General features: G+C 47.2%; 2 protein-coding genes across 2 annotated transcripts; one reads left to right on the top strand and one right to left on the bottom strand.

The window, feature by feature from the left end:
• Positions 1-11,333: 11,333 nt before the first annotated feature.
• LOC124666170 (GDSL esterase/lipase At5g45670-like) lies at positions 11,334-13,046 on the top strand. Its single transcript, XM_047203517.1, has 3 exons — positions 11,334-11,571; positions 12,122-12,246; positions 12,324-13,046. The coding sequence occupies exons 1-3, from the start codon at positions 11,334-11,336 to the stop codon at positions 13,044-13,046; spliced, it is 1,086 nt and encodes a 361-aa protein (XP_047059473.1).
• Positions 13,047-13,357: 311 nt separating this feature from the next.
• LOC124666171 (HVA22-like protein f) lies at positions 13,358-14,599 on the bottom strand. Its single transcript, XM_047203518.1, has 5 exons — positions 14,489-14,599; positions 14,317-14,343; positions 14,098-14,220; positions 13,749-13,995; positions 13,358-13,669 (listed from the first exon to the last, which is right to left on the bottom strand). Exons 1-5 carry the CDS (start codon positions 14,533-14,535, stop codon positions 13,643-13,645), a joined length of 471 nt encoding a protein of 156 aa, XP_047059474.1. The 5' UTR covers positions 14,536-14,599; the 3' UTR covers positions 13,358-13,642.
• Between the last annotated feature and the right edge of the window lie 13,373 nt (positions 14,600-27,972).

Below are 27,972 nucleotides of genomic sequence, written 5' to 3'. Positions count from 1 at the left end.
GGTGCCAATGCACCACTTCACTCTAGCCTGCCACGTCAGCTTTTTCCCTCACTCTCACCCCACTCTCACCCCACGGTGTCAATGCACAGGCTATAGTGCCAGCTTTACTTCTCTTTCCTCCACGTCAGCTTTTCTCTCTCCTCGACATCAGCATTTCATTTTCAGATTACAACAATATAAATAATGCAAGGAAATTATTTTATTGAACTAAAATTGTTACCGATTACATCATAAAAAAATTACATAAAAATTTGAAAAGATTACATAAAAATTTGAAAAAATTACATAATCTAGGAATTAGCCCACACATGCTCAATCAAATCATGCTCAATCAAATCTAGGCATTTTTTCAGGATTTTTTGAACCCCAACGGCTAGCTGAGGTGGACGAATCAGATCGCGCCATGATACGTTCCAAGCGTATCTATAATTTCTTATGTTCCATGCTACTTTTATGATGATACTCACATGTTTTATACACATTATATGTCATATTTATGCATTTTCCGGCACTAACCTATTGACGAGATGCCGAAGAGCCAGTTGCTGTTTTCTGCTGTTTTTGGTTTCAGAAATCCTAGTAAGGAAATATTCTCGGAATTGGACGAAATCAAAGCCCAGGGGCCTATTTTTCCACAAAGCTTCCAGAAGACCGGAGGACTTACGAAGTGGGGCCACGAGGCGCCGCCACAACAGGGCGGCGCACCAGGTGCTGGCCGCGCGGCCCTGGCGTGTGGGGCCCTCGTGTGGCCCCCTGTCCTGCCCTTCCGCCTACTTAAAGCCTCCGTCGCGAAACCCCTAGTACCGAGAGCCACGATACGGAAAACCTTCCAGAGACGCCGCCGCCGCCAATCCCATCTCGGGGGATTCAGGAGATCGCCTCCGGCACCCTGCCGGAGAGGGGAATCATCTCCCGGAGGTCTTTTCATCGCCATGATCGCCTCCGGATCGATGTGTGAGTAGTCCACCCCTGGACCATGGGTCCATAGCAGTAGCTAGATGGTCGTCTTCTTCTCATTGTGCTATCATGTTAGATCTTGTGAGCTGCCTATCATGATCAAGATCATCTATTTGTAATCCTACATGTTGTGTTTGTTGGGATCCGATGAATATTGAATACTATGTCAAGTTGATTATCAATCTATCATATATGTTATTTATGTTCTTGCATGCTCTCCGTTGCTAGTAGAGGCTCTGGCCAAGTTGATACTTGTGACTCCAAGAGGGAGTATTTATGCTCGATAGTGGGTTCATGCCTCCATTAAATCCGGGACAGTGACGAGAAAGTTCTAAGGTTGTGGATGTCTTGTTGCCACTAGGGATAAAACATCGATGCTTTGTCTAAGGATATTTGTGTTGATTACATTACGCACCATACTTAATGCAATTGTCTGTTGTTTACAACTTAATACTCGGAGGGGTTCGGATGATAACTCGAAGGTGGACTTTTTAGGCATAGATGCATGCTTTGGATAGCGGTATATGTACTTTGTCGTAATGCCCTGATTAAATCTCATAGTACTCATCATGATATATGCATGTGCATTGTTATGCCTTCTTTATTTGTCAATTGCCCAACTGTAATTTGTTCACCCAACATCTGCTATCTTATGGGAGAGACACCTCTAGTGAACTGTGGACCCCGGTCCTATTCTTTACATCTCGAAATACAATCTACTGCAATTGTTCTTTACTGTTCTTCGCAAACAACCATCATCATCCACACTATACATCTAATCCTTTGTTTACAGCAAGCCGGTGAGATTGACAACCTTGCTGTTACGTTGGGGCAAAGTTCTGTGATTGTGTTGTGCAAGTTCCACGTTGGCGCCGGAATCCCTGGTGTTGCGCCGCACTACACTTCTCCGCCATCAACCTTCAACGTGCTTCTTGGCTCCTACTGGTTCAATAACCTTGGTTTCTTACTGAGGGAAAACTTGCTGCTGTGCGCATCATACCTTCCTCTTGGGGTTCCCAACGGACGTGTTAATTACGCGCAATCAAGCTCTTTTTCTGGCACCGTTGCCGGGGAGATCAAGACACGCTGCAAGGGGAGTCTCCACTTCCAATCTCTTTACTTTGTTTTTGTCTTGCTTTATTTTATTTACTACTTTGTTTGCTGCATTATATCAAAACACAAAAAAATTAGTTGCTAGTTTTACTTTATTTACTGTCTTGTTCTCCATATTAAAAACACAAAAAAATTAGTTACTTGCATTTACTTTATTTACCTTTAATTTATTTCATCATGTTTCCTCCTAAGTTCACTCTGAAAGACATACCGGTAGGACGTGTTAATTACGCGCAATCAAGCTCTTTTTCTGGCGCCGTTGCCGGGGATCCCATCTCGGGGGATTTAGGAGATCGCCTCCGGCACCCTGCCGGAGAGGGGAATCATCTCCCGGAGGTCTCTTCATCGCCATGATCGCCTCCGGATCGATGTGTGAGTAGTCCACCCCTGGACCATGGGTCCATAGCAGTAGCTAGATGGTCGTCTTCTCCTCATTGTGCTATCATGTTAGATCTTGTGAGCTGCCTATCATGATCAAGATCATCTATTTGTAATCCTACATGTTGTGTTTGTTGGGATCCGATGAATATTGAATACTATGTCAAGTTGATTATCAATCTATCATATATGTTATTTATGTTCTTGCATGCTCTCCGTTGCTAGTAGAGGCTCCGGCCAAGTTGATACTTGTGACTCCAAGAGAGAGTATTTATGCTCGATAGTGGGTTCATGCCTCCATTAAATGCGGGACGAGTGACGGAAAGTTCTAAGGTTGTGGATGTGTTGTTGCCACTAGGGATAAAACATCGATGCTTTGTATAAGGATATTTGTGTTGATTACATTACGCACCATACTTAATGCAATTGTCTCGTTGTTTACAACTTAATACCGGAGGGGGTTCGGATGATAACCTCGAAGGTGGACTTTTTAGGCATAGATGCATGCTGGATAGCGGTCTATGTACTTTTTCGTAATGCCCTGATTAAATCTCATAGTACTCATCATGATATATGTATGTGCATTGTTATGCCTTCTTTATTTGTCAATTGCCCAACTGTAATTTGTTCACCCAACATCTGCTATCTTATGGGAGAGACACCTCTAGTGAACTGTGGACCCCGGTCCTATTCTTTACATCTGAAATACAATCTACTGCAATTGTTCTTTATTGTTCTTCGCAAACAACCATCATCATCCACACTATACATCTAATCCTTTGTTTACAGCAAGCCGGTGAGATTGACAACCTCGTTGTTACGTTGGGGCAAAGTTCTGTGATTGTGTTGTGCAGGTTCCACGTTGGCGCCGGAATCCCTGGTGTTGTGCCGCACTACACTCCTCCGCCATCAACCTTCAACGTGCTTCTTGGCTCCTACTGGTTCGATAACCTTGGTTTCTTACTGAGGGAAAACTTGCTGCTGTGCGCATCATACCTTCCTCTTGGGGTTCCCAACGGACGTGTTAATTACGCGCAATCAAGCTCTTTTTCACGGCGCCGTTACCGGGGAGATCAAGACACGCTGCAAGGGGAGTCTCCACTTCCAATCTCTTTACTTTGTTTTTGTCTTGCTTTATTTTATTTACTACTTTGTTTGCTGCATTATATCAAAACACAAAAAAATTAGTTGCTAGTTTTACTTTATTTACTGTCTTGTTCTCCATATTAAAAACACAAAAAAATTAGTTACTTGCATTTACTTTATTTACCTTTAGTTTATTTCATCATGTTTCCTCCTAAGTTCACTCTGAAAGACATACCGGTAGGACGTGTTAATTACGCGCAATCAAGCTCTTTTTCTGGCGCCGTTGCCGGGGATCCCATCTCGGGGGATTCAGGAGATCGCCTCCAGCACCCTGCCGGAGAGGGGACTCATCTCCCGGAGGTCTCTTCATCGCCATGATCGCCTCCGGATCGATGTGTGAGTAGTCCACCCCTGGACCATGGGTCCATAGCAGTAGCTAGATGGTCGTCTTCTCCTCATTGTGCTATCATGTTAGATCTTGTGAGCTGCCTATCATGATCAATATCATCTATTTGTAATCCTACATGTTGTGTTTGTTGGGATCCGATGAATATTGAACACTATGTCAAGTTGATTATCAATCTATCATATATGTTATTTATGTTCTTGCATGCTCTCCATTGCTAGTAGAGGCTCTGGCCAAGTTGATACTTGTGACTCCAAGAGGGAGTATTTATGCTCGATAGTGGGTTCATGCCTCCATTAAATGCGGGACAGTGTGACGGAAAGTTCTAAGGTTGTGGATGTGCTTGTTGCCACTAGGGATAAAACATCGATGCTTTGTCTAAGGATATTTGTGTTGATTACATTACGCACCATACTTAATGCAATTGTCTGTTGTTTACAACTTAATGCCGGAGGGGTTCGGATGATAACCTGAAGGTGGACTTTTTAGGCATAGATGCATGCTTTGGATAGCGGTCTATGTACTTTGTCGTAATGCCTCTGATTAAATCTCATAGTACTCATCATGATATATGTATGTGCATTATTATGCCTTCTTTATTTGTCAATTGCCCAACTCGTAATTTGTTCACCCAACATCTCGCTATCTTATGGGAGAGACACCTCTAGTGAACTGTGGACCCCGGTCCTATTCTTTACATCTGAAATACAATCTATCGCAATTGTTCTTTACTTGTTCTTCGCAAACAACCATCATCATCCACACTATACATCTAATCCTTTGTTTACGACAAGCCGGTGAGATTGACAACCTCGCCGTTACGTTGGGGCAAAGTTCCGTGATTGTGTTGTGCGGGTTCCACGTTGGCGCCGGAATCTCTCGGTGTTGCGCCGCACTACACTCCTCCGCCATCAACCTTCAACGTGCTTCTTGGCTCCTACTGGTTCGATAACCTTGGTTTCTTACTGAGGGAAAACTTGCTGCTGTGCGCATCATACCTTCCTCTTGGGGTTCCCAACGGACGTGTTAATTACGCGCAATCACGTCACCTCAGCTAGCCGTTACACACTACCGCCCGCCTCTCGCCCGCTCTCGCCCGCCTCGCGCCCGCATCTCGCCCGCCTATCGCCCGCCTACCGCCCGCTCTCGCCCGCCCTCTCGCCCGCCCCTCTCTCGCCCCGCCCCGCCAACGCTGCCGCCTCGCTACCGCCCCTCTCTCGCCTCCCTCTCGCCCCCAACGCAGGCGTTAGCCGGGCGGGAGCGGGCGCTACCGCCTGGCGCCCGCGCCGTCGCCTGCCGCTGGCCTCTCGCCCCACTCCCGCCTCTCTCTCGCCCCGACGCCGCCGCTACCGCCCTCACTCACGCCTGCGTTGGCACCAGCCTAAGTGATCTATGCTCTGCTCTCATCAGCGGCACAAAACATGTAGTAGTTGGTTGTTGGTAGCCCCATACCATCCTATTTTCTTCGTTGGGTAGAGGTTTGGTTTGCAAAGCATCATGTACTGATTTAACTGTAAATCCTTTGTTCACAATCTTCCAAGTGACCTTGTCATCTCCATCTCTCAATTCGCAAAAAAAAGGAGATTGCTGGAATCATCCATCATAGATCCATTTGCTTGAAACATGAGGCTCCCTTGCCATCACGGGACATGTCTTTATTCCCATAGTTAAGCCAGTCGCGGAGAATGGCATGGAAGCCGAGGTCTGAGGACTAGTAATGGTTGTTCGACCATGGTGATGATGGTGTTTTGGCTTGGTGATCTGTGGCTTGGATAAGCGACACCGGCAAGTGGGGTGACCGCAGAGGAGAAATTCATAGTCTAAACTTCTAGGGTGAAAATCCAAGGTCTGTACTTAATTGTTTCTGCCGAACGATGTCTTTGTTGAAGGCATTGTTTTGCGAGCATGGATTCTCTTCTGTGTGAAAACCTATGACCTATGATTAGAGCGATGACGTTGTTTATGCTGTGTTCCTTTTTGGAGGCGACGCTTTTGAAGAAGATGGATGTTCTAGTGTTGTCCTGGCAGTGTTTGGTCCGCTATTACAAGAAATAAATTATCGCAGCACGGGATTTTTTTTTCTTTGTGTGTATCCGTATTGCCATTAGGGCACACAATTGTTTTGTTGAGAGCAACCACATATATTTCAATTATTGAAAATCAAGTTACATGAACACACAAATGTGGAAACTGAAAGATAAACCAGGAGAAAACAGTTGTCCTGAAAACTTTGCAAGTAAAACCCTAAAAAATGAAAAAATACATAATCATTCTTAGGGTTTCCTGCACTCGCCGAAGCCAGCGGCCGCCGCCAAAGTCCAACGCCGCCTAGACAGACGTTAGAAGAGACGTCGAACCTCCACCATTGCCAGATCCAAATAAGCACCATCGCCAAAGAGGCTTTGTGAGTCAATGAACAGGCCCGCTGCGAGCAGCAAGACACATGTCGTTGTGGCACGTTGACCGGGGGACGTCCCCATGCTTCCTTGAACCAACATCCACCGCATCCCACCGATGAAGTCGGGGAAATGCGACAGACCCACCACCTCCGGGCCAACATCCTCGCTCCAGAGCATCCATCTCGCCCCGGCCCCTGCCGCCGCCGTAGAAAACGACGAACGCCAGTGACACACCGAGAAAACTAATCTCGCCAGATCTGAAGATCGACGAGAAGACCAAGCCGCCGATCTGAAGGATCGACAAGCACACGTTGCCAACAACTCCGAGACGCCACCGTAAAGATGGCCGCCGGTGTGGGAGTAGAGTTGTGGCAGATTTATTTGCCCGGGCGCCGCTCCCACCACCCCAACGACGCACCATAGCAGACAAGCCCTAACTACAGAATGGAGGAACGAGCTCCCCTCCCCCTCCTGCCGCCGGAGCAGCAAGCGGAGGGGGAGGGGGCCAGCGCCGACGTTGGTGTAGATGGGATCTAAGTCGCCTGCCTGTCGCCTGGGAGAGGAGAGAGGCGAAACGGTAGGGCACACAATTGTTGCAAAGGTCGGATGTAATTGATATCTTCCTGATAAAAATAAATCCATTTGATTGGTCGTATAATAGTTTGTCGCAGAGAGTACGTGGCAGACCCATGCAGGTAGTATATTTAATCGGTACATCCAGTATGCTATCAAGTGCAAGCTGACCAAAAGAGTCGACGCTTTCGCGAGATTGCTAGCTGAAGTGTCTAAATGGGCGTCAGCCGTCAGACCAACAGATACACGATTTTGCGGTGTCGCTCGTAGAATTCTTTAATAGTGTCTGTTGTTGGTGCTGGGAATTTACCAGTTACACACGGTTGTGGCAAAGTGTCCATGACTTTGAAGGTAAACCGTTCTCTTTTTTTTGACTCTTTAAACATAAATCCATAGGTTCAGCTTTATATATAAAACCATACGGCAACCAAAGTGTCGGTACAACAAGTTAAATCAGAAGCCACGTTTACAACCAACACACACAAGGAGCACAAGAGGCGAAGGTAATGCGAGAGTGCAATGATGTCCTAAAAATAGCCGCTCGTTGTCATCCAGCTCCATTGTCAAGATCCGGACCTCATCCTTGCATGCAGACTTCTAATCTCGCCCATCGCCGCATCCAGCGGCTCTCGGTTCTTCGGTCTTCATCCTTGCATGCAGACTTCTAATATCGCCCATCGCCGCATCCAGCGGCTCTCGGTTCTTCGGTCTGAACCCTCCATCTATGCATATGCGTGTACATATGGAAAAACACATCAGCGAGGTTGTTGATTAGCCTCCCTTCCGTAGCTAGTTTGGTTCTAATGTTCCAAAGCATCCAACATTGGGCTGCGAAGGTGAATCAAGCTAGCCTACGAAGAGATCCCGAAAGACCCTGGACGAGCAAGGAATTGCCCAGCCCATATCGGGTTCCAGTCGCAATGCAGGAGCTCCCTAACTCCTGCCCACAACAACTTCGCAAGGTGACATGTAAATAAGATGTGGTTACAGTCCTCTCATTCCTCACAGAGAGCAGTCCCCATTAGAGGGCCCGTTCCTCTTAGCCACCTGGACTCCAAAGGGCAAACGGTTTCTAATAAGTTGCCACGGAGAGACCTTAGGTTTAGGAGTAACCCTAGTCCTACAGACTTCCTTGAAGTGTGTGACTACCACCCCTTGCAATAATCTCCAGAAGATTGATCTAGTTGAGAACTCTCCCGGAGCCTCTAAGGACCAGGACACCTCATTTATCCCCTCCCCAAAGAGATTGTTCCGTTCCACCGTCTCCGCAAGGCCAAAGGTAGAGATAATCTCCAGAAGATTGATCAAAAACCCTGCAAAGATTGTTCCATTCCACCGTCTTCGCAAGGCCAAAGGTAAAGGTCCTTGTAAATCTAATCCGCTAGCCCTCTGCGTCCCTAACCCCTTGCTACCGTTGCAAATTGGTTATCGCAACACTCAAATAGCCGAGGAAATTGTTCCTGTAGTGGACATATCCCGGTCCATCCAGAAGTATGTGTGCGTTCCATCATGGACTGGATGTCGAGCCCCAGTTTAAAGTACCATTTAATCTTTTGTCGAGTATTTACCGAGTCGAGACAAGTTGAGGTTTTAAGCTGGTTATGTTAATGAGTTGAGTCAAGCAAGATCGATAACTAATGAGTATTTGCGAGTTGATTTGAGTTGGCCCGATATCCACCAACACACCGTGGCCCAGTCTAGCATGTAATATTTCCTTTTGTTGCCCACCCCTTCCCACTGTCTCGACTCTGATTTCGCATGCAGCAGCAGCCATGGCGCTGGCACAGCTTGACTATCTTAGTCTACACGACACTTACGGCCAGTCGGCCACCCATACCTACGGCGGCCAAGCATTACAATCACTGATCAGTGATCACTCGACAGGTTGACGTCTTAACGAGCAACGGAAGCGTCTCGCCTTTGCATGTCTGTTCCTGCACGGAAATGAGGGCAGGGACGGAGCAGAGCCCCTCTGCGTACTGCGTACATGTACCTGCAGTGCAGACGGCCGGCCGCGCGCGAGTAAACCGCCGCCGAGGCCCTTCGATAGAGTAAACCGCCGCCGTGGTAGGTTCGCTCTAGCCCTTTCCTAATTATTCTGTCAGCTGATAGATCCCCGGCCCCCTGATGGAATGCATGTGCGCCAGCGGGCGTGAGCGGCGCGGGAATGCAGGCCAGCTCGGCGCGGCGCGCGCCGATGCCCCGGCTGCTTCGTTCTGCCGCAACGCAAGCAAAGCGCGCGGAGAGAACTTGCATGATTTGGAAGCCTTGAAGGCGCTCACCGCTCGCGTTGCCTCCTCCTACCGCCATTAATGGAGGTGCCTCTACAGAGACTCCATGCCGCGGTTTATGGCTTATCTCACGGGCTAGTGTCGTACGGCCATGCCTGGTAACTTAACTGCTACAGGTCGGCAGCCGGGTGCTCAATTACGAGATACAGTTACTTAGACAAAATGACTACTAGAGTGAATGTTCTCTTAGAACTAAGTATGGTTGTGAAAGTAGGTGCATCACGTTCTCAGAGCTCCAAATTCTATCCCGTGATACGCCACATTTCTGCTTCAGCTATGTTTCATCAATCTACAGCCTTCGTGAGTCATGCTTAAGAGTAAGTGCCTGCATGTATGTGCTCGTTTTTTTTATTTACACTGGATGTTGTGAACATATAATTTGCTTCCGACATTAGTTGTTTTCTAATCTGACATTGGAAAATGGCAGGAGGATTATCTTTCCATTGAGATAAGAAAAGAGTAGTGCAAAATACAAAAACATATACTTACTTAGAAGTTCTTGGATTCCCAAGATTCTCAAAACACATGGGTAAAAAATAACTTTACGATTGTTGGATTGTCATGTCCTCATCAAAAAGAAATTTGCATAAAAAAGTGTTCGATGCCATAGGAAACACAAATGAAATGTACCAAAGAGGCGGGTGGATGGATTTTTTTTCTCTCTACAAAACATAGTACGAGGGTAGGGAATCTTAAATCTATCAGAATTTTGTCACCACCTTGCACCTAAGGTGGCTATGGAAAGGGCGGACGACCCCAAACCTTGGATGGGGCTTGGGAACCCTTTGCAACAGCTACGGTGGTCTCCGTGGGCAATGACGAGAAAGCCATCTTTTGGGAGCTGGCTTGGCTGGGAGGAATGAGGCCCAAGAATATTGCTCCCAAAAATTTTGAAATAGCAAAGCACGGTGCGAGTTGCGTTGGATAACGTTTTTTGGGTTGGCCAAATAAACATCCGAGACATGGTCTTTCGGTTGAGCATGTCATTGAATTCTCCAAGCTTTTGGAAATGATTGACAACGTGCACCTCAACCTATTCCAATATAAGATTACTTGGAAATTTGGCAAGGATGGTAGTTACTCGGCTTCTTTGGATTATAGAATGCGATTCTTGGGGATAATCTCCTATCCGATGTCTATAATAGTTTGGAAGCCTTGGGCACCTCCTAATGCAAAATCTTCACTTGGTTGATCCTTCAAAATAGGACGTGGACAGCAGGTAGGCTTGGGCGTCAAGGGTGGCAAAATTGTGGGCATTGTAAGCTTTGCAATCAAGTGAAAGAATCGGCCAGTCACCTTATCTTCAAATGTCACTTCCTTATCCATGTTTGGTTCGACGGTACTAGAAAAGGAATAGCTCTGTCTGCACAGAAAAACTCTTCTTGGTTTTGTCCATTTCTGAAGAGAAAAACCCTGGCGGGCGGTGAAAACTGTTCATGTACTCGTAGCACTGTGACGGAACACACGCCGAATCCAACAACCAGTACTCGGCAGTGCGCAGTGATAACAGGATGTACTTTCTCACTGAACCCGTCGGTAGCAGCCGGGAGAATTCAATGAACTACTACCACAGAAGCTGCAATATACAAATGCAGATCTATGTAAGCTGCAACACCCGCGCGGGTAGCTAGCCCAGTGACTAAACTTCACTGCAGCAGCAGTGCTTACGTACGTAGCAGCTTCCGGACAAGTAACTCCACTTGATCACATCATGCATGGACGCATTGCCGCTACTCCAGAAGACACGGCCACGATGCTGCGCGGTTTAGTTAATGCACGGCTCTGAAATTAAGCTGCGTGGAAGTAAAACTGTATTTTCAGCCGGCCGGCCCCGTCCCAACTCAGCTCGATCAGACTTGGCGAGTGCCAGTAGCCCAGTACTGTAGTGTAGTGTATCGCCCACCGAGTGCGACCATGCGTGCAAGTGGAGCGTCCATCTGCTATCACTCCGGGTGTTACCGCTCGCTCGACGCCCCTGCCCGTGCGGCGCCTATATATCCCAGCTAGCTCCCGTCCGTCAGTGTGAGAGTGTGACCAGCTCCTCAGCTCTTCCATCCATATCCAATTCCTTCTTCTGTGCCCGTGCCTAGCTAGCTACATCTCTAGCTCTAGGCTCTAGCTATGGAGACCATGGAGCTGGGGCGGCTGACGTGCCTGGTGGCGGCGGCGTTGCTGGCGCTGGCAACGGTGGCGCGGTGCGACCCGCAGGTGCCGTGCTACTTCATCTTTGGCGACTCGCTGGTGGACAATGGCAACAACAACTACATCGTCTCCCTCGCGCGGGCCAACTACCCGCCCTACGGCGTCGACTTCCCCGGCGGCTCCTCGGGGAGGTTCACCAACGGCCTCACCACCGTCGACGTCATCGGTAATATAATCAGCCCACCATGTGTCAAATTACCCTGGCCTCCCGCAGGCTTGCTAGCTTGTTGTCGTTTTCGTCACTGCTACTAGCGCGCGCCCGAGCGTCTAGATCGACAGACAAGCTCGATGAAGTTCATGGCGGTCATGGGCGATGCATGCGTATCTGGGCCAGGTGATAGATAAGCAGGGAGCTGCATGCCCTGCCGTTCGAGGGAGGCGCGTAATGAAGGATTGTGAATGTAGCCTTTTTTTGGCGAGACGTACACCCATGCGTGGGCCAGCTTGCCGTTATAGTACAATGCATGCAGTGTTCGGTGATGGTTATGGGGAATTTAATTTGCCGGGGTGGAGTGAACATAGATTCATGGACCCAATGTAGGTGTACGTGGCTAGATTCATCGTCCTCGCAAATACTAGTGTAACCGAGGTCACGGCTCACGGGTAAAATTAAGAGAAGAGAAGATGTTTGTTTGGTTCTTCAACCATATGACTGTTGGAGTGCAATTTTAGCAGTTCACTTTGATACCTAACAAACAGATTTCTCTTATGCGCAGCTCAACTTCTGGGCTTCGACAATTTCATCCCTCCCTACGCCGAGACGGGCGGGGACCAGCTCCTCAACGGCGTCAACTTCGCCTCCGCCGCCGCCGGAATCCGGGCCGAGACAGGCCAGCAGCTCGTACGTCCAAAACACATAACGAACCAAAAAAGATAGGGAAACGCTCACGCTAACGGTGTTGCATGGATGCATTTCAGGGCGGCCGGATCACGTTCGCGGGGCAGGTGCAGAACTACCAGACGGCGGTGCAAACGATGGTGAACATTCTGGGCGACCAGGACACGGCGTCGAACCGGCTGAGCCAGTGCATCTTTAGCGTGGGCATGGGCAGCAACGACTACCTCAACAACTACTTCCAGCCGGCCTTCTACAGCACCGGCAGCCGCTACACCCCGGAGCAGTACTCCGAGTCCCTCATCGCCGACTACCGCCGCTACCTCCTTATCATGTACAGCTACGGCGCCCGCAAGGTGGCCCTCATCGGCGTCGGCCAGGTCGGGTGCGCGCCCAACGAGCTGGCGCGGTACAGCCCCGACGGCAGCACCTGCGTGGAGCGCATCGACAGCGCCATCAAGATCTTCAACCGCGGGCTGGTGGGCCTCGTCAACGAGATGAACTCGCTCCCCGGCGCGCACTTCACCTACATCAACGCATACAACATCTTCGCCGACATCCTCGCAAACGCCGGCGCCTACGGGTTCACCGACTCCAACGCCGGGTGCTGCGGGGTGGGGAGGAACAACGGGCAGGTCACCTGCCTGCCGTACCAGGCGCCCTGCGCCAACAGGGACCAGCACATCTTCTGGGACGCCTTCCACCCGTCGGAGGCGGCCAACATCATCGTCGGACGGAGGTCATACCGCGCCGCCTCGCCCAACGACGCCTACCCGATGGACATCGCCACCCTCGCCTCCCTCTGATCTCTCACCTCTTCAATCTCTTTTGAGTGTCTCGATCGTCAGGTACAGACATGTATTTTTCTCTTGTTTTTCTTTACGGTGAATACCCTCATCATGCAATTTGTAACGGGTATAGACAAATAATTGGTTTTCGTTGTAAGGGGTGCCTGAATCGGTGGCATCTCTGTTCGTGTTCAGTGGAGAGAAAAGGAGGAGTGCAGAATTAATCAATTGGACAGTTAGAATTCTGGGTTTTCATTCGTAGACTGGTTTTGTTTGTCAGTCTGGCATTTCTGTTCGCTTACAGTGCACACGAGTTCAGAGTTAACTAATTGGACAGTTAGAATTCTGGGCTTTCATTCATAGGCTGGTTTGGTCTGTCAGATAAGAACATTTTTCACATGATTGTACTGTACACCAAGTATGTAGCCTGTTGTGTTGTGTCAACTCTCACATAGCTGCAGCAAGGTATCTTCCCAAGCCCAACAAGCCGACTAATCACACGCACACGGCACAAGGATTACAACTGCTCAGGCACATTAATCACAACACACGGCAGCCATTTCCATTCGTTTCCCCCAATTGAAAGAATGCCTTCCACTTCACCGCAAGCTAAACTAGGCTCTCTTGGCTTCCTGTTCGGCCTGCACATGTAAAACCTTCGCGTCAGCAAGTGGAAACATTCAAAAATAAAACACACGGAAACTAGGCAAAACAACTCACCGCCTGGATGATCTTCTCCAAGGCACCGGGCCCGTGCGTCTCGATGAATCGCTCGACGGACTTGCGCGCGTCAAGGCTCATCATCTGCAGAACCTTCCTCTGCCTCTCGTTGTAGGCGGGGCTCACGTACTGGCCGATCTTGAAGTAGCGCCGGACGTGCGTCTCGTAGATGTAGGCCGCGCCGTTGAAGATGGGCAGCACCAACCAGCAGCAGAAGAGGAGCTTCATGTAGGGCCACAGAGGCAGCCTGAAACATAGGCAGACAGAGCGAAATCTTCAGAAATTCAATGCACGATGAATAACTGAATGAATTGAGCAGAGAACTGGAGAGTCATGGTTAATGGCTTACCACTGGAGAGCCTTCCAGCATGAGAGCTCGAAGAGGGTGATCAGGGAGTACAAGACCCAGTAGGTGAGCCACTGCTGATCATCCAGGGAAGAGGGGCTCTCGATCGCACGCATCGACGCGTATCTAATCGTGCAGGAAAACCATGTCAGAATTCAGAAAACAGTGTTGGGATGTTTTTCAGCGAACCATTATTTCTGAATAAAGTGATAAATTACTTACAGCGGATAAAGCAGCATGATTCCAGGCCTGTTGAGTGCAACATAGGAGAAACAAGAACTTCAGTTTTTTTTTCCGGAGATGATAAGAACTTTCGACTGAAACGCTTGAAGTTCTTATGGACCAGCAGCAGAAAGAATGAGACACGAACTGCTTTAGAGAAAAGTGTGCTTACCCAACAAGAGAATCCAAATGCCTGGCAAGGGCACCAAGAACACCCATGATTCCTCACTGCAACTTGTGAGAAGCTTTCTCCGGGGATTCTTGATGTTCTTCTCTGTTGGAATGGGACGGTGTAGATGACAAGGGATACAGCTGATGGTTTTATACTTCAGTCAAGGCAGTTTAAAATCGGGGTTAAAGGTGAACAAGGAAGGCATCCTTGCAGATACGATGCAAAGTCTCCCTTACTCTTGGTCCAAGGAAAGAAAGAACAAATGGAGTTGGAAAGGTCTGAAGCAACTGCATGTACTGCCACGGACCTTTTACAAGGTTGCACAACCAGAGGGCTACCTAGGAGAGGCATCACAAGTTTGGGTGTTAGTTCAGTTTAGAGCGGACGGCTGCTTTCTGACATGTCGTTGTCTCACCTAGCATGTTAAGCACAGAGCAAGACTGATGAATCAAGCACGCTTTGGCTGCAGCTCATGATGCTCTTTTAGCTGAAAGGGGGTTAGAGTGAAGATTGCTTTGTCTGGGGGGGGCTGCAATTTCAACCTCCACAGACCACAAGCCCATTTGGAAGGCTTTTGCTCCTCTGAAGGTGCAAGCTCTTCATGTGGCTGGCGAGCAAGAAGCGGTCTCTGGACAGCAGATAGAAGATTCAGCCACGGTCTGCAAGACCAAACAAGCTCTTGTTTCACATGTCTACAAGAGGAAGATACGGTGCAGCATATCCTGGGGGCATTGTGTTTTTGCTCGGGAGGTGTGGTACTTATGCCTACAGGCCGCTGGCCTTCAGATTACTGAACCACAGGTCAATGTCTCCTTTGAGAACTGGTGGATCTCGGCCAGAGAGCAGGTGGACAAGGAGATAGGAGAAAGTTTGACTACCTCATCATTCTAGTATCATCGGTGCTCTGGAAGCAAAGGAATGCGAGGGTGTTCAGCAACACGAGAGAGCAATGCAATGCCGCTCAGCTCGCGGGTCGTATTAAGGACGAGTTTAGGCTCTGGGAGCAGGTGTTGTTTGGAGGGAGCAGGACAGATGCGAGAGAGTAGTTCTTTTTGGAGTTCAGGAGATGTGAGTGGGTGTCAATCCAAACCATTTGTTTTAAACAGAAGGCCGTAGCCCTGCGTTAAATTAATAACGCCTTAACGGCAAGTACATGGTGCTGAAAGATCAGCTTACAGGCTCCAAAACAGCAAGCAAACAGAGGATAAACAAGAAAACAACTTGGGCTTCGAGGCCATCGACCGTCGGAAAGATCAGATGAAGTAGACAGCATCGTGAAGACAAGCACGCCACTGGAGGAACCCGCCTTCGCCAACTTCCAAATCAACATTGCCCATGAGACATCCGTTTCCACCTCCAAAGAAGACCCCTGCCTTCTCGCCCTGGCTCGAAGGGCGCCGTACCGTTGGGAGGTAGAGCAGCTCACCCGAGAGCGCGGATGCACAACCAAGAACAAAATGTCAGGGAATCGAACAACAAGCATGAACACCTCTGCACGCGAGCTTCCCTCGACCAGCGTTGTCGACCTCAGCACCAATCAACCGAAAGACGCAAGCTTTAGGACCATGTCACCACCGAAGACACGGCAAGAAGATGGCAGTCGCGCGGCCGTGAAGGCCAGACCTTAATCCGACCGAGCACGCCACAGCAACTCCTCCGAGAGACACCGCCACAGGCGACCATACCACACATAGCACATACCCCCTTCCGCAGACCCAAAGACGGCGCCTCCAAGGGGGGAAACGACGCCGGAGCGCCGCCGCCCAATCCGTGGATTTGGGGTTTTCAACCGGGCACAAGGAAGGAAGGGAAAAGGGTGTACCTCGACATCGCCCCCAAGAGGGAGAACGGCGTCAGAGACGTCGCCAACGTCGGGCCGCCACCGCCGTTGAATTTATTGTATTTGTTCTTCTACCTTTTATAAGGCACGCCTGACGTGCTCTCGAAAAAAAGAGTGAAGATTGCAAATCACTCTACGAAAACACTAGGAACAGGAAAGCAAACAGTTCCTAAAAGTGAAACTGGCAGCTTTCCAGCAGCAGCATTAGTGCTTTACTTCTTATTACCTGATCAAAAGAGTAGGCAGATTGCAGTATTGGACTGATATGCATCAAGGGGACATATGAGCTAAACTAACATATGATGTCAGATCTGTCATGATATTTATTTCAAAGTAAGTATTCTTGCACATTTGGGCGAAAACTTTACATGAATAGGAGTAATCCACCAACTGCTACACTATCATCTTTAGAATTGTAGAAAATCTAATGCGCCTTCCCTTTTGCTGACTATCCAAATACCAAACAACTCAAGACATATAACTGGACTTGGGACACTCCCATTGCTTCTTTCTGGCATTCCACTATAGTAAAGTTGCATTAAAACCATTATTAACTGAAAAAATATTCAAATGCAGACCTGGCTTCAACGTGGTTTTAGCTCCTGCAACCATGCTTACAGCCCTTGACCTGCTTCAACAACTGGAACTGAATTGTCCCCTAAATTATTATTTTTGGCCTTTTGATATTTGTGCGGTATTTCTTGATAATTTGTTACTAAAGTCAAGTATCCTTGGACCAACTGCGTCATTTAGTGACCAGCCAGATTTTGAGTAGTTCTTCACATTTGGGAATATCGGACCTGTTAACTCCTCCAGTTTGTTTGCAACAACCTGCCTCTTGGCAGGTTGCTGTGAAACATTATCTGCACAAGCTGGTCTCTTGCTTGTTTGGTCGACGAAGGGAACACCCTTTCTGCCATCTATATTTAAAAGACTGCCAGTGCACATTGGGTTTAGTGCTGAAATGGATTTACTTGCCAAACTAGCTGTAAGGGAAGGGTGCGCTGGCTGATAAGAGTTTCTGGACTCAGCGTTATTTGTACCACGGTCATGAAAAGATATTATTGGTGTAGAAAATAGATTTGCTCCAGGTACTTGGTAGGGTTGGTGAGTAGGAACAGATCTAAGATATTCGTAAGACGAGGATGTAGATTTCTGGTACTTCCCCTGCATGCTAATATTTAATGGCCACTGTGGAAATGAAGTAGAAGATTGATTTACTGCTGAACGAACAAAAGTGTGATCTTCTGTGTGCATGCCTGATCCAGGGATGCTTAAGTTAAAGTATTGGTTACGAGGAATGCTTGTCAATGTTGGTGGTTGATATAGCTCAGAATGTCTGGTCCCGGAGTTCACACCTATGGTGGATCCCTTGTTTACCTGAGTTTGCCAACCAAATTGACTGCCAGAATTCCAGGTGCAATCTTTAAATGTTGAAGAAACATTATTAGTCTGTTGCAGAATATGATTTTGAGCATCACTGATGATAGGCCTTGCCTGTGCTAAAGTGCTGTTGGGAATCCTAGGCAACATATCTGAAGATTCAAGAATACGAGCCCTCGGTACCACAGAATCTTTAAAATGGAACAGTCTCTTTGGAGACAATTCACATGAAATTGCTGAGGGACGGTCTCCTTCAACAATACTACTGTCAATCAACCCTTTCTCCGTAGATAACTCCTGCTCCTTGCTACTCTTGCAGACTGAGACTGTCCTGCCCATTAGGCGCACGGTGGGCTGATGAGAATGGCAACTATCCCGTGTCACAAAACCGTCCAGGGCTTTCTTCCCTGCTTGCGATTCACTGAAACCAATGTTATTCTGACCTTGTATAATACTGACCATGCCACTCACCGGCTGCTGCTCTTGGCATCTTATTGTATTCTTTAATCGTCCATTCATAAAGTTATTTTCGCCCATTCTCGGATCATAGCTTGAGATCTCCATTCTTTCAAGGCCAGGTAGCTTCATAAAAGGCAAACCACTTGCAGGAGAGCGACCTGGGTAAACTTTAGAGTACCAGCTACCTTGGTCATCCATTGATAATGGTTTGCATGTATCTACACTCTTTCTACTTTCATGATATATATTGCTTGCAAATTTACAAGGACCGGAAGTAAAGGCATATTCCTTAGCAGGTTTGGCATCTGTGTTTATTCCTGCACTCGCAGTCCCCTGCGATACAACTGACAATAGAGTGCCTTCACGTGAAAAATGGTATTCGCTTGGAACCAGTCGATCACAGATATCAGTGCTCTTCTTGCCGCGGACTGCTGGTTCTCTATCTTTGATAATTGCTTCAGTTCTCATTCTCAGAGTCGCCAAACTGATACCAGTTCTTTCTATTTCCTGATAGCAGTCTGTATTTGCGTAGAAATCGCTTGGAACCAGTCGACCACAGATATAAGTGCTCTTCTTGCCACAGACTGATGAATCTATATCTTTGTTAGTTGCTTCAGCTCTGGTTCTCACAGTTGCTGAACTGATACCAGTTCCTTTTATTTCCTGAAAGTGGTCTGTACTCGTGTACAAACAACCCTGTGAAGGCTTGCTAGAACCAGATTTTGCTTCATCTTTACAATAAGAACTTAAAGCAGGAACATCAGTGGACTTCAGCTGCATTTCAGCAAGATAAGCTTTCTCCATGGTGACACTTGTATGATTTAGTGGACCATCAAACTTAGCAGAGAAAGAATGACTTCTTCCTGCATCATTGGGGGAGATGCATGTTGACTCTTTATCAGGAGTCTGATCCTTCTTCACTAAGTCTTCAAGGGGGGGTGACATTAGCTTTGATATGTCAGAAGTGGGTATTAGTTTCAATTGTTCAGTTTCCGATATAGCATCTGCTCCATTTTGATTTTCCAGAAAAGAATCTTCTATAACAGTAGGGAGTATATCAACTCCAGTACGAAACATGATTTTGGAGCTCTCTAAAAGAGGTAGATCTCCAAAAATATCATCCTTGGGAGGGTATGTAACATGCTCCACCACTTCACAGACATGATTTAGAGGATGATTAGTTGGCCTGCTGGCTTTTATGCTTCGTCTGTGATCTATTCCTGTCCCGCACTGTTTCTTCAAGCTGTCTCCTTGAACTGAGATATGATCATCCTGTCGCTCTTGCAGTTTCTTCCTCGGAACAAATGCTCTCAGCGTACGAACGGTACAGCCTTTGTGTTTACTTAACAATTCCTGTTGAAGTAAGCAAGATGCTGACTGGGGTTTAGAGGTTCTCTCCTGTTAAAGAACATGTCTTACATAGTATTAGCTGAAAATAACAAAGTAAGCTGACTAGATAGGGGAACGCAAACAATATGTAATTAGGTAGTTAGTCAATAGAACTTCTTTGATGTAATTTGATCAATAAATAGTACTATATGGATCGCTTGGAAATAGTACTGTATGGCATACATTTGAATATTTCTTTGCTGCATGTTATCAAGGAAAGAGCAGCAAACATGTTACACTTATGGAAAAGTAACTGGATAACTAACCAAAAAATAAGCATGTTACAGAGATTTTACCGGCTTGGAATCTAATTTGGGCATTGTTCAACACAACGCGGTCATGGCTCATGCCTACCCGCACAAGCATACATACTTCTACAGTTGAGCAAGGAAATGGCAAATGCCATTCATTCATTTCCAATGTGACAAGGGCCCTCCTAAACCTACTGACTAACAAAATAACAGAACAGCACATGAAGTTTTGATTTATGAAACCAGAGAACGGCCACTGCCTACTAGTGAATACTTTGGCGGGAAGGACAAACAAAGCGGAGGCACCATACCTTGTGCTTCAGTTGGAGCGCTCTCTGCCGCTTATTAGCCCTCTCGGCGACGCCGCTCCCCCGAGACCCCTTCCGCGTCGTCGTCCTCCCCAAACCACCCCCATTGCCGCCACCAACTGTTACGGCAGCGTCCCCGCCCGCAGCGCAGGCATCCGGCCGCGCCCGCACCGCGGCAAGTTCGTGGGCCCACCACCGCGACCGCGGCGGAGGCTCCATCGGCGGCAGGGGCAGCGTCAGCGTCAGCGGCAGCGACGTCTCCGTCTCCAGCTCAGCGCGGCCGCCGAGTAGCCAGCACTTGCCCGCGTCCTCGGCCCGCATCCTGGCGGCGAACCCTCTGCGCGCGGCATTAATTCAGTCGAGCAGGCCAGCTTCAGCCGCGCTGTCCTCAGAAGAGGAAAAGGAAAGCCGAGGCATAGTAAGTAGGGGCGCGCGCTCACCGTATGGAGAAGGGCTCGGCGGCCGCCATTTGGCTCCCGCGCGGTGCGCTTCGCCGGCGGCGAGCGGGTTGCCCGGGTGGACTGCGAAGCGAAGCTACCGGCGACACCTGTGAGAGACGGGGGAAAATGTGGAGCGATTTTACAAAGAAAAAGTGTTCCCACTGCGCGGCGGATTGTACGCTGGGCCCTCACCGAGCGGCTTTTCATTAACTGTCCGCATCGGGAGGCGCGCGCGGCGCGTTGTCTTCCTTGGTGGGCCATCGTGCGTGCGCTGTATACTCTGCGCCGCGCTGCGGTGCTGTAGTTGTGGACCGAGAGCCCGAGGGGGACCAACAATGAAGAGAGGGCCAACGGTCTTGCCTCACCGTCTGACTGAGTCCATACAGGATTTGGCCCCAATCCCGAACCTTTTCCCGAGATTCTAAAAGTTTCAAAAACCAAATTTTGTTACCAAAAATGTGACTTTATGATCTTTCATAATAGTTGCAACTATTAGATGTAATTCTAACAGTGTGACCACCAGAATGATGTGACTTTGAAAATTTTGGGAGTGATGTTTTGTCGCATGTGCTCACTTTATTTTGAAATACATCTTTGGTTAAATATTTAAAAAAATCAAACTAAAAATTAACGTGTGCATCGTCACGTGCTACGTGTGCGGAAAATTTTTCCATGAAAAATTGACTTGTTGTTTGAGCTATATGAAAAAACAAAATTTGGTGATAAATAAGGCTGTTTGTGTGACGTGTTTTGTCTTTTTTTACATCGACCACAAAATTTATCTTTTTTACGAAATTGTACGAGCACATGCAGATTGTTAAGATGTACATGTGAATTATTTTTTTAAATTTTTTAACAATTACAAATATTTTTTTTAAGTGGTGCGAGCATATGCATCCAAAAGTTAAAATGAATTTTCGGAAATTTTTGGCATATATAGAGGATCGCTAGATGTATCATCGTAATCACATGATTGCTTTCCTTTAAAAAATATTTATTTAACTTTATACATGGATGCAAGATGGATGAGTGCATCATCACAAATGGCAAGTATATCATTATTATCGTCTCATGTATTTGTAATAATTATTAAACATGGAGGATCACCAAATAATATAGCATCAAGAGCATTATCATATACTCCCTATTAATAGATTTAATACATATTTAGACAAAGTTAAGACATATTTTATGGCATATCTAAAACATACTTATCTTCCCTATGTAAGCCGTCATTACCATCCTCCTCGCCCACTTGTCTAGTCAGCCACGACGAATCTGGTGATAATATGTGTATCATTATCATCAAATTGGTCGTTGTAATGATATCATCTATTAATAGATTCATACATTCCTTTCAAAAAATAGATTCATACTACATAATAGTAGAGCTTTCAGTTTTAAAGTTAATTACTATCATTTGGTGATGGCGGAGGTGGAGGATCTCACATGTTCCCAAGGGACCATAGCTTCTTCATTTCTTTTTCATCTATGTCCTTCCGAGTGTGGCGTTTAAGAAGGCCAAGTTACATATAACTCTTTATTTTCAAAGACAAAAAATTATATTTCAAAGTTTCAAAAAAAATATGAAATAAAATCCTAGAGGTAGCCGGTGATGTATTATGCTACAATGGTGCAAAATTTCAATGCAAACTGATCTGTATTATAGGCTACACAAAATTGATAAAATCTAACGAAATTAGTAGTCTTTAAATGTGTACTATTCACTATAAATTTATCAGAATTTATCACTTTTGTGTAACCTAGAATATAAAGTAGTTTGTATTAAGATTTACACCATTGTAGTATACATCATTGGCTATCTCCAAAATTTTGATTCAGATTTTTTAAAATTTTGAAAAATGAATTTTAATTCTTTCAAAATTAAAGGCTACGTGTAGCTGGGCCTCCGTTTGAATTTTTCCATGTCCTTTTCAACTTTATGTTTTATCTTTATCTGTCCTCCTCAAAACTCATTTATTCTTCTGTAAAATATTAGTGTTCTTTTGGGCTTCAATGCTCTTTTTACCACCTCTGACCTACCATATCCGTGAAAATACCACCATACGGTGGACGACAACGAGGGCGGCCACCACATCCACATGTGCACAAGTCTAGCACAAGTAATGAAGAAAAGATAGAAAAAAACCTTTCCCGTAACTCTCGGAGCCTCCTCGCAGGCGATTAGGGTTTAGTGGATTTTGGCGGCGCGCGTCGAATCTCTCGGCGAGGCGCGTGGAGGCTTGTGCTCGAATCAATGGATCCGTCGACGAGCGAGAAGGGGAAGGAGAAGGAGGTCTTGTCACCGCGAGCGGCTAGGGCAAAGCTGGAGGAGGAATTGGGGAAGATGGACATCTCGGAAGAAGAGGCCACACCTCTGGTGGTGGATGATCGGGAGGAGGCGGAGCAGCAGAAGTGGTCGGTGGCGGGGAAGGTGCTGCATCGGACGACGTTCCATATTCAGACCATCGCCAGTGCGCTGCGGCCGGCCTGGGGTAACCCTAGAGGTTTGTTCTTCCGATCTGTTGGTAGGAACATGTTCGTGGCTGACTTTGCAACTCAGCGGGATCGTGATCGTGCATGGGTTGGTTCTCCATGGCATGTCAGTAAGAACGCGGTGATTTTGACTGAATTTGAGGATTGCATGCAACCTTCAGAGCTGAAATTTGATCGGCTCTCTCTGGGATAGGATCATTAATCTGCCATTCAATCTGCGGGAGAAGAAATGGTGGTTACCTATTGCAAAGCAGATTGATAAGAATGCTACTGAAGCTCTATTTGATCATGCTGGTGGATTTCCGAGGGAAAGAGTTACTGTTGATGTGTCTTGTCCTCTGAGAAGATGGATTTTGATAGATTCGGCCAGGCGCAAGGGTGTGGACATGTACCCAATTCAATATGAGCAGTTACCTCACTTCTGCTTTGCATGTGGCCGTCTAGGGCACGCTGATCTTCTTTGTCCCACGCCTGGAACAAAGGGCCCTAATGGTGAACTCCCTTTTGGTAAGGATCTCAGGGCTCCGGATGAGTGGAAAAGATCCAGCTATAGTGATGGTTCGATGGATGAAAAGACTTTCACACATGGAAAGGCTGACACTCGACAGTCGAGCAATGCAGCGAACTTGAGCTCTGATGCAACATCCCCAATAAAGAAGAATCATGTGGGCAAGCGCAAGCAGCAGTCTCAGACTTATAGGAAGGTGCAGCCTTTGCCTATAATGGATGCGGGGGCCTCGGGGTCAGCCGCGGGCAATGCCCTAGTTCCTTTCGATATTCCTGCAGGGGTAGAAACTGGTGTGACCAATGCAGCAAGGGAGGAGACTCCAGACCCCAAAAGGAAGAAACCTACACCAACTAACTCGGCAGAGGCTGTGATACAGCCCTGCCCGGAGCAATGAGTTGTGCTAGTCTGAATTGCCGGGGGCTTGGGAACCCCGAGGCAGTTCGAGAGGTTTGTTGTCTAACGAAGCAAGAAGGGCCCGGTCTCCTGTTTGTCATGGAGACGAAGATAAGTGCAATTCATGTTGAAGCCTTGCGATGCACGCTGGGGTTTGCCGGCTGCTTTGCAGTGAACAGTGATGGCTTAAGTGGCGGTATCGGTCTTTTTTGGTCCAGTGCTTTCAATGTGGAAGTAAAAAAATTTCAGTCTCAATCACATTGATGCGGTGGTACAGGCGTCTGATTTATCCTCCCCTAAGTGGAGGTTTACTGGTTTTTATGGAGAACCTCGAGCTGAAAATCGGCATCAGAGCTGGAGGTTTCTTCGCACTCTGCATTCAGTGATCTCGGGCCCGTGGTTGTGCATGGGAGATTTCAACGAGACCCTATATGGGGATGAACATTTTAGTCTTGCTCAGAGACCTGAATGGCAGATGAGAGCTTTCCGCGAGGCTGTGGAGGATTGCTCCCTCCAAGACCTCGGTTGGACGGGAGTTCCCTATACTTGGGACAATAGGCAGGCGGGTCAAGCTAATGTGAAAGCTAGGCTTGATCGTGCTTTGGCAAATGAAGAATTTCGGCAGCTTTTCGAGCATGTACGGGTACGGCATATTTGTACACTTGAATCTGACCACTGCTTAGTGTTGGCTGGAATGAGATCTGGGTTGTCAGGCTCTCAGCGGCACGGCCCAAAACAATTTAGATATGAAAATGTTTGGCAGACCCATGTTGACTATGATAAAATTGTTATTGAGTCCTGGCAGCAAAGGCAGACTGCTCAAGGATTGCAAGGCGTTGTGGACTCGTTGTCCTCTCTACAGCGAGCTCTTGAGCCGTGGAGTGTGAAAGAATTTGGTGGCCTCAAGAGGAAGGTTCGGAAGCTACAACAAAAATTAGATAAGCTGCGATGTCTGTCTGTAGGTCGTGGGCCTTCGGATGAGGAAAAGAGTGTTGTTATTCAACTGCGTGAAGCTATGCGCCAAGAAGAAATTTGGATGAGACAACGTTCTCGTGTCCAATGGCTTCACGAGGGGGATCGTAATACGACATATTTTCATGCACAAGCCTCTCATAGGAAACGTATCAACAAGATATCTGGGTTGAGGAGGCAGAATGGTTCCTTGTGTGTGAACGAAGAGGAAGATAAGATGGAAGTGCAAGCCTTTTACCAAGACTTGTATTCTTCCCAAGGCTACCATGATATGAGCGAGCTGTTGGAGTATGTACCGGCCCGAGTGACGACAGAGATGAATGACTTGCTTAGCAAGCCGTTTGAGCCGAGTGATGTCCGTGAAGCTCTTTTTCAGATGGCACCGTCAAAAGCACCGGGTGTCGATGGTTTTACAGCAGTTTTCTTCCAACTGCATTGGCCAATCCTCCAATCTGATATTGTCCCTGCTGTGTTGGATTTTTTGAATGGTGGTGAGCTGCCTGTTGGTCTCAATGATACATCTATTACCTTGATTCCGAAGGTTAGGAATCCACAGGCGATCTCGCAGTACCGACCTATCTCGATGTGTCCTGTTCTTTATAATATTACGGCCAAAGCTGTGACAAATCGTCTCAGAGGCTGTCTTGATGAGATTATTAGCGAAGAGCAAAGTGCTTTTGTCCCTGGACGCCTCATTACCGATAACGTGCTGGTAGTGTTTGAAAGTGTTCATTCCATGCGGAGGAGGAAGAAAGGGCAGAAATTTTCGTGTGCGGTTAAGCTTGACATGATGAAAGCTTATGACCGTGTCGAATGGCATTATCTGGAGGCAATATTACTCAAGCTGGGGTTTTGCATGAATATTGTCCGGCTGATTCTGAAATGTGTCACCTCTGTCAGGTTCTCTGTGCGGGTTAATGGAGAGCTCCTTCCTTTCTTTACACCCTCACGAGGTCTACGCCAAGGTGATCCTATGTCTCCGTACTTGTTTCTCCTATGTGCTTAAGGTTTCACATCATTGTTGAAGTTTTTTGGTGGAAATTATGTTGATAGGGGAATTAGAGTCAGTTTCCAGTCACCCTGGGAGAATCATTTGCTGTTTGCATACGATAGCTTGATTTTCATTAGTGCTAATACCCAGAGTGGGGAAAGACTCAATGAGATTTTGAGGATATATGGGGAGTGTTCTGGGCAACGTGTAAACAGAGAGAAGAGCGCCATCTTCTTTACCCCGAACACCCCAGCAAATTCCAGGCAAGATATGAAACTTATTCTTGGTATTGCCTTGGAAGCTTTTAGTGATCGTTTTCTGGGACTCCCAACTGCAGTTGGCAGGATTACGAGTGGCACGTTTGACCACATTGGAGAACGATCAAGAAGTAAAATGCAAGGCTGGTCAGAGAAACATTTGGCATGTGCAACACGGGAAATTCTTTTAAAGGCAGTTATACAGTCGATTCCCACATTCAGCATGATGTGTTTTCTCTTGACAAAGAAAGTGTGCAAGAGCCTAGCTTCAGCGATGGCTAGGTACTGGTGGAGCAGTTCTCTTGATAAGAAATCTATGCACTGGATCTCCTGGAAAGATTTATCGAAGCCAAAGATCAAGGGTGGAATGGGTTTTCGTGACTTACACTTATTCAACCTGGCGCTATTGGGGAAGCATGGCTGGAGATTTATGACAAATGAAAATTCCCTGTGTGCTAGAGTGTTGAAATGGAGGTATTTCCTAGTTGTGATTTTATGGCTGCCACTGTTCCACGCTCTGCCTCGGCGACTTGGAGAGCAATTGTGGCTGGCAGAAAAGCTGTACAGACAGGCTTGATTAAAAGAGTAGGGGATGGATCTTCAATCTCTATCTGGACTGACAAATGGATTCCTGAATCTATCTCAATGTCCCCTATTTTGAAACCTGCTGATACTGAACTTGTGAAACCAAGTGAGTTGCATACAGTGGATCAGCTCATAGATTCAGATAATTGGACCTGGCGGCAGTCTTTGATCAGGTCAGTATTCCTAGCACCGAATGCGGAGGCTATCCTTAATATTCCTTTACGCAATGGTGGACGGGAGGACTTTTTTGCATGGAATCATGAAAGATCGGGAGTCTATTCTGTCAAATCAGCGTACCGTGCTCTAGTGAATCAGAATGAGCGTGCAACTCTAGATGAAGGGAAGGCTACGGGAACCTCAGCGAATGAGAAACAGATGTGGACTTCTCTCTGGAAGTTGAAGGTTGTGCCAAAGGTTCGGGTGTTTTGGTGGCGAGTTATTCGTGGAATTCTGCCAGATGAATACACCCTCAAACGAAGGCACATCAAAGAATTAAGCAGATGCAATGTTTTCTTGGCTATGGAGGAGGATCTGATGCATGCTCTGATAAAGTGTTCTCATGCACAGCGGTTCTGGAATGAGGTTGTCACATGCCTTGATGTTCGTTTACCGTGGCTCAAGATATTCTATGTGACCCAAGGTTTTTGGATGAAGACAGGGCCAAAATCATTACAATTATGTGGTCCATTTGGCATTCTCGGAACAAGTGGAAACATGAGGGGGAGGCAATTGATCCAAGGTTCTCCATCAAGTTAACCAGGGAGGCTCTTGCACTCTTGGATTTTCCAAAGAAATAGATAATTCTGCCTGGTCACGGATGGCGTCCTCCGGATGAGGGTTTTGTCGTTGTCAATACTGATGGGGCAATCAACTCAGGGGATGGATATGGAGGGGCTGGAGGTGTTGCAAGATCTGCCAGTCGTCCGATTGGTGCATGGTGTAAACCTCTGCCAGGTATCTCGAATCCTTTGATCAGATCTGCCAGTCGTCCGATTGGTGCATGGTGTAAACCTCTGCCAGGTATCTCGAATCCTTTGATCGCCGAAAGTTTATCTTTGCGTGAAGGTGTGTTATTCGCCAAGCTCAGGGGTATTACACATGTGATCATGGAGATGGACTGTCTGGAGTTAGTAAATCTCTGGAATAATCGCCGCAACTCGCTTTCGGTTGTGGCTCCGATTCGGTTAGAAGTTGGAGAGCTAGCTAGATCAT

Source organism: Lolium rigidum, chromosome 6 (assembly GCF_022539505.1).
Source record: "Lolium rigidum isolate FL_2022 chromosome 6, APGP_CSIRO_Lrig_0.1, whole genome shotgun sequence".
Lineage (NCBI taxonomy): Eukaryota > Viridiplantae > Streptophyta > Magnoliopsida > Poales > Poaceae > Lolium > Lolium rigidum.
Note: the sequence above shows the minus strand (reverse complement) of the source record. Positions and strands in the feature narration are given on the sequence as shown.